This window comes from Bombina bombina, chromosome 2 (assembly GCF_027579735.1).
Source record: "Bombina bombina isolate aBomBom1 chromosome 2, aBomBom1.pri, whole genome shotgun sequence".
Classification (NCBI taxonomy): domain Eukaryota; kingdom Metazoa; phylum Chordata; class Amphibia; order Anura; family Bombinatoridae; genus Bombina; species Bombina bombina.
In genome coordinates, this window is record NC_069500.1 from 1098210637 (window position 1) to 1098216636 (window position 6000).

General features: G+C 35.1%; 1 protein-coding gene across 1 annotated transcript in view; it reads right to left on the minus strand.

Annotated features, from left to right (window-relative positions):
* The window catches only part of GATB (glutamyl-tRNA amidotransferase subunit B), a 657300-nt gene extending 652765 nt beyond the window's left edge, over window positions 1-4535 (minus strand). Inside the window, exon 1 of the mRNA XM_053700220.1 lies at window positions 4396-4535. Within this exon, the coding sequence (XP_053556195.1) occupies window positions 4396-4535 (140 nt within the window). The remainder of the gene's footprint in view (window positions 1-4395) is intronic.
* Between the last annotated feature and the right edge of the window lie 1465 nt (window positions 4536-6000).

The following is a 6000-nucleotide window of genomic DNA, read 5'->3' on the forward strand; positions in this document are numbered from 1 at the left end:
CATTCACTTCTATTTTCAAATGTGCTTTGTTCTCTTAGTATCCATTGATGAAAAAGAATATGCACATATCCTACACTAGTGGGAGCTAGCTGCACACATTTGTCTCTTGTGATTGGCTAATTAGATGTGTCAGCTAGCTGCCAGTGTTCCTTCAGCAAAGGATAACAAGAAAATGAAGCAAATTTGATCAAAGTAAATTTGAAAGTTGATTAAAATTGTATGCTCTATCCCAATTTTTGGGGGTTCCCTGCCCATTTAAACAGCCAGCTCCCAGTAGTGCATTGCTTCCCCTATGCCTACCTAGCTATGCTTTTCAATAAAGAATATCAAGAAAATGAGGCAACAAAAGTAAATTGGAAAGTTTAAAACTGCATGCCCTATCTGAATCAGGAAAGTTTAATTTTTAATTTATGGTCCTTTTAATAAAGCTGGGGTAGGCAAATCCTGGGAAGCACGGAACCATGACTACTAAAATGTTACTTCTAACTTTTCAGATTATTCTAATTTTATCTATATGAAACTATTTCCCTAGCACCTCGAAATATGTGAGGGCTGTTTAGTAAGTCAATCAAGTATTCGGGAAGGGAAATGATCAACTTTCAATTCAGAGTTTTAATAAGTCCAAAAAAAACTTTCATGATTCAAATAGGGCATGTAATTTTAAACAACTTTCCAATTTACTTTTATCACCAATTTTGCTTTGTTCTCTTGGTATTCTTAGTTGAAAGCTAAACCTAGAAGGTTCATATGCTAATTTCTTAGACCTTGAAGGCCGCCTCTAATCTAAATGCAATTTGACAGTTTTTCACCACTAGAGGGCATTAGTTCATGTGTTTCACATAGATAACATTGAGCTCATGCACATGAATTTACCGAAGAGTGAGCACTGATTGGCTAAAATGAAAGTCTGTCAAAAGAACTGAAATAAGGGGGCAGTCTGCAGAGGCTTAGATATAAGGTAATTACAGAGGTAAAACGATTAATATAATAACTGTGTTGGTTATGCAAAACTGGGGAATGGGTAATTCAAGGGACACTGTACCCAAATTTTTTCTTTCATGATTCAGATAGAGCATATAATTTTAAGCACCTTTCTAATTTACTCCTATTATCAAATTTTCTTTATTCTCTTTGTATCTATATTTGAAAAGCAAGAATTTAAGTTTAGATGCCGGCCCATTTTTGGTGAACAACCTGGGTTTTCCTTGCTGATTGGACAGCACCAATAAATAAGTGCTGTCCATGGTTCTGAACCACAAATTGGCTGGCTCCTTAGCTTAGATGTCTTCTTTTTCAAATAAAGAAAGCAAGAGAACGAAGAAAAATTGATAATAGGAGTAAATTAGAAAGTTGCTTAAAATTGCTTGCTCTATATGAATCACAAAAGAAATAAAATTGGGTTCAGTGTCCCTTTAAGGGATTATCTATCTTTAAAACAACAAAAATTCTGGTGTTGACTGTCCCTTTAACCCCTTAAGGACAAGGCCATTTTTCAATTTCTTTCCCTTAAGGACCAGGGCTATTTTTACATTTCTGCGGTGTTTGTGTTTAGCTGTAATTTTCCTCTTACTCATTTACTGTATATAAATGTACTGTACCGTTTTTCTCGCCATTAAATGGACTTTCTAGAGATACCATTAATTTCATCATATCTTATAATTTACTATAAAAAAATTATAAAATGAGGAAAAAATGGAAAAAAACACACTTTTTCTAAATTTTGACCCCCAAAATCTGTTACAAATCTACAACCACCAAAAAACACCCATGCTAAATAGTTTCTAAATTTTGTCCTGGGTTTAGAAATACCCAATGTTTACATGTCCTTTGCTTTTTTTGCAAGTTATAGGGCAATAAATACAAGTAGCACTTTGCTATTTCCAAACCACTTTTTTTCAAAATTAGCGCTAGTTACATTGGGACACTGATATCTTTCAGGAATCCCTGAATATCACTTGACATGTATATATTTTTTTTTTAGCAGACATCCCAAAGTATTGATCTAGGCCCATTTTGGTATATTTCATGCCACCCTTTCACCGCCAAATGAGATCAAATAAAAAAAAAATTGTTCACTTTTGTTCATTGATGGCCGCCCACCCGCCAACGATACCGGCCATCGATGTCCGGTGCAGAGAGGGCCACAGAGTGGCTCTTTCTGCATCGGATGGCCAAGGAGAGTTATTGCAGGATGCCTCGATGTCGAGGCATCACTGCAATAACCGGAAAGCGGCTGGAAGCCATCGGGATCGCTTCCAGCCGCTTTAAACCCTAATGTCGTATAGGGTACGTTGCTGGTCTTTAAAGACCAGGTTGTGTGCGACGTATCCTGTACGACACGCGTCGTTAAGGGGTTAAGGTCCCATTTTAATAGACATTTTATTTTAACTCAGCACCAAGGGAGACGTCCATATATCGTTCTTATATATCAGCACTTTTTATTTGAGTCTTGTTCATTAAAATATATGTATTTCTGAAGAATTTTTGTATATACTCATATTATATATTTGTGTATTCACACTTTTATGTATTATCTGTGTTCTTCCATATATTTATCCTTTGCTCCCTAGTTGGAGCGCTAGCTAAATTGTGTTTTGGAGTTGGAGATTTTTTTTATCTGCTTGAGAGGGCAGATTTATAGCTTGGCTTTAAGGGATAATATATTTTTACCGCTCACTTATTCTGTTTTGCCAAGTTACACTAAAGCACCTGTTCAATTTCAATGTGTTGGTTAACTGGAGAACAAAGCAATTTTTAAAGTTTTATAATAGTGATGTAGTAATAAAAAAGGTGCATTGCTCATATGAATACTTACATTCAGAAAAAAAAACAGCTTTGCAGACTGGGAAAGGCTAGGGGGCGGGTTTGAAAAAAAATCAGAGAACCAGACTGTTCATTTCAAACAGCACTTTGCTCTGGATGCACTGTTTTAAGGAAAACTTAAACAGTTCAGCCAGATTGGAGCAGCGATGCAAAGTTAAAGTGCCAACACATCCTGCATGTGTCCTGTTCTTTCTGCAGACATGCTGCATTTTCTGCAATGACATGTTCTGCCTTGGAGCTCACCACTTACAGGGACTGCCTTGCAAGGGTTGGCCAAAAAAAACACATCTGAAATTGCAAGGTTTAGATCATTGGGCTCTCATCAACAAATATACTCCAGTCCCCCCGCACACACTAAAGATCCAACAATGACCTGTTCCTTGCATCTTCTATTATCACCTCTTCCCATGCTAGACTGTAGGACTTCTCTTGTGAGGCACCATCCCTCTGGAACTCTCTTCCTCTGTCAGACTTTCCCCTAATCTGCCTTCTTTAAACGCTACCTAAATACATTTTTGTTCTGGGAAGAATATCACCAAATTCAGTAAATAATGAATTCCACCTACCTAATAATTGTCCTCATCTAACTCTTTATTACATTATCTCACCCTTGCAGTCCTTAACCCCTTTTTTCACACTTCTAGATTGTAAGTTCCCAAGGGAACAGGGCCCTCAATTGCTCCTGTATTTGTTTGTCAAATTTTGTCTTGTCTCTTACAAGTATTGTATCATTGTTTTACTTATATTTATTGTATCCATGGACACAGCTGTGGAATATGTTGGTGCTTTTTTAAATAAAGTATAATAATAACAATAATAAAAGAAACATGTATGTGTACAGAAAGTGATAATATAAGATTTGATATCCCTGCAAGCTCAATTCATTTTAATGGGTTGTGATTTCAAAGAACAAAACCAGTTATTTGATATACAAAAATAAACCTAAAATAGCAATACATTTTATACTCTGCAGCTGATATAACTAGTCACTGGAAACACATTAATGGAAAAACAATTTTACAGTATACTGTCCCTTTAATAAGACAACATGAGTGAATATCCATTCCTTGCCTGTTCCGTACTGAAATTCATATACAGCAGAGCCACCCAAAATACGGGACAACAAGCTAGACCTCTGAGTGGTTGTATTGTCAAAAAAATAACTAAGTTGCTGACAAAAAGCAGTTCTGCACTCTATGTTAGGTAATTAAATATATATACCGGTACCAAATTTGAGCTCTATATACATTGAATTTAGTAAATCATTAGGCAATTAGCTATTTGTAATAGGCTAAATATTTATTTTGTAGTCCCATTACTATTTTAAAATAAAAATAGAATTCATAGCAAAGTTGTTCAATTTTGAAAAAATATTTTTATTAGAAAAATGAAATATGTAGCATTTCTAAAATCAAACTGTAATCACCATAAACAACATCCACACACTACAAATACCTTTATAATTAATTTACTGAGTGCAAAATAGTCACGTAACCTAATCATTATAGTTTCATGACATGTGTCCAAATACCATGTGCTGCAAGTGAATGATCTAAAGCTGTGTATATGTACCCTGTGTCCCTGGCATGTCTGCTGGTTGTGCTGGCTGTCCTCACTCCAGTCCTGACAAAACCCACGGAACCAGGCTGTAAATCCTGCAGCAAAAGCAAGATGCACCCCCGGCACCCATACTGCAGCAAGGTCGCAGCCATATCTAAACAGCAAGATATAAGCGAAATGTCTTATGGGAATTGTAGTTTTGTAGACGTCAATACTGCGTTTGTAACAGTACCAGTTCTAAAAACAAAGAACTACATTTCCCAGCGTGCATAGTTCAGTGAAGGCCTTCTGTTGATTTCTGAATAGTGTTGTGAACATGTGAGGGAAGCGATGTGCTTGTTTTAAAACCGAAATATCATTATAGCTTTCGAACTGATTCTTATTGACGTGAAATCACTAACAGATATTATCATTGTATTAGTTTGCAGTTTCGCTAGTATTAGTTTTAATAGTATTATTATGGTTCTTAGTCTAGGTAAATTATTAACCTGTAGCAGACAGTGTATGGTTCTTACGGGTAGTGTTTTAAGACAGATGAAAGTTTTATGTGTGGCTTAAACAAAACGCCTAAGAAACGAGGAACGCTCGACAGGGAGTAGTTTAACATTGTGTCTCATGTATTTAACAAGGCGTTGCCAACAGCAACGCCAACTTTATTTTATAACAATACGTAGAAAATACCTAGGCGAACCTACAATAAGTGTATATACTATTAAAGTAATAGTGAACATTGATTTTATTTTTTCTTCAGTGTGTTCCAAAAGAACATTTTACCTACTGGAGTTTATTAATTGTTTACAAATATCTAATTTACCTTTATTTTGGCATTTAATATAGATGATTTTGCCCGTTGTGTCCCCACCTTTACTGAATATTTCAATACTTAAAGGGACACTGAACCCAATTTTTTTCTTTCATGATTCAGATAGAGCATGCAATTTTAAGCAACTTTCTAATTTACTCCTATTATCACATTTTCTTCATTCTCTTGGTATCTTTATTTGAAAAGAAAGAATGTAAGTTTAGATGCCGACCCATTTTTGGTGAACAACCTGGGTTGTTCTTGCTGATTGGTTGATTAATTTAACCGACCAATAAACAAATGCTGTCCAGGGATTCTGAACCCAAAAAATAGCTTAGATGCCTTCTTTTTCAAATAAAGATAGCAAGAAAACGAAGAAAATTTGATAATAGAAGTAAATTAGAAAGTTGCTTAAAATTGCATGCTCTATCTGAATCACGAAAAAAAAATGGGTACAGTGTCCCTTTAAAAGAACATGAAACCCACATTTTTTCTTTCATGATTCAGATAGCGATTACAATTTTTAACAACTTTTCAATATACTTCTATTATTTAATTTGCCTTATTCATCCATTGTTGAAAAGCATTAATCTATATAGGCTCTGTAGCTGCTGATTGGTGGACTTGTGTGATTGGCTCACCCATGTGCATTGCTATTTCTTTAACAAAGGATATCTGAAGAAAGATGCAAATTAGATAATAGAAGTAAATTGAAATGTGTAAAATTGTATTCCCTATCTGAATTATAAAAGAAAAATGTTTCTAGAAAACCTACATGAACAATGATCAGAATAAATTACACTCCCTGTTTGTTG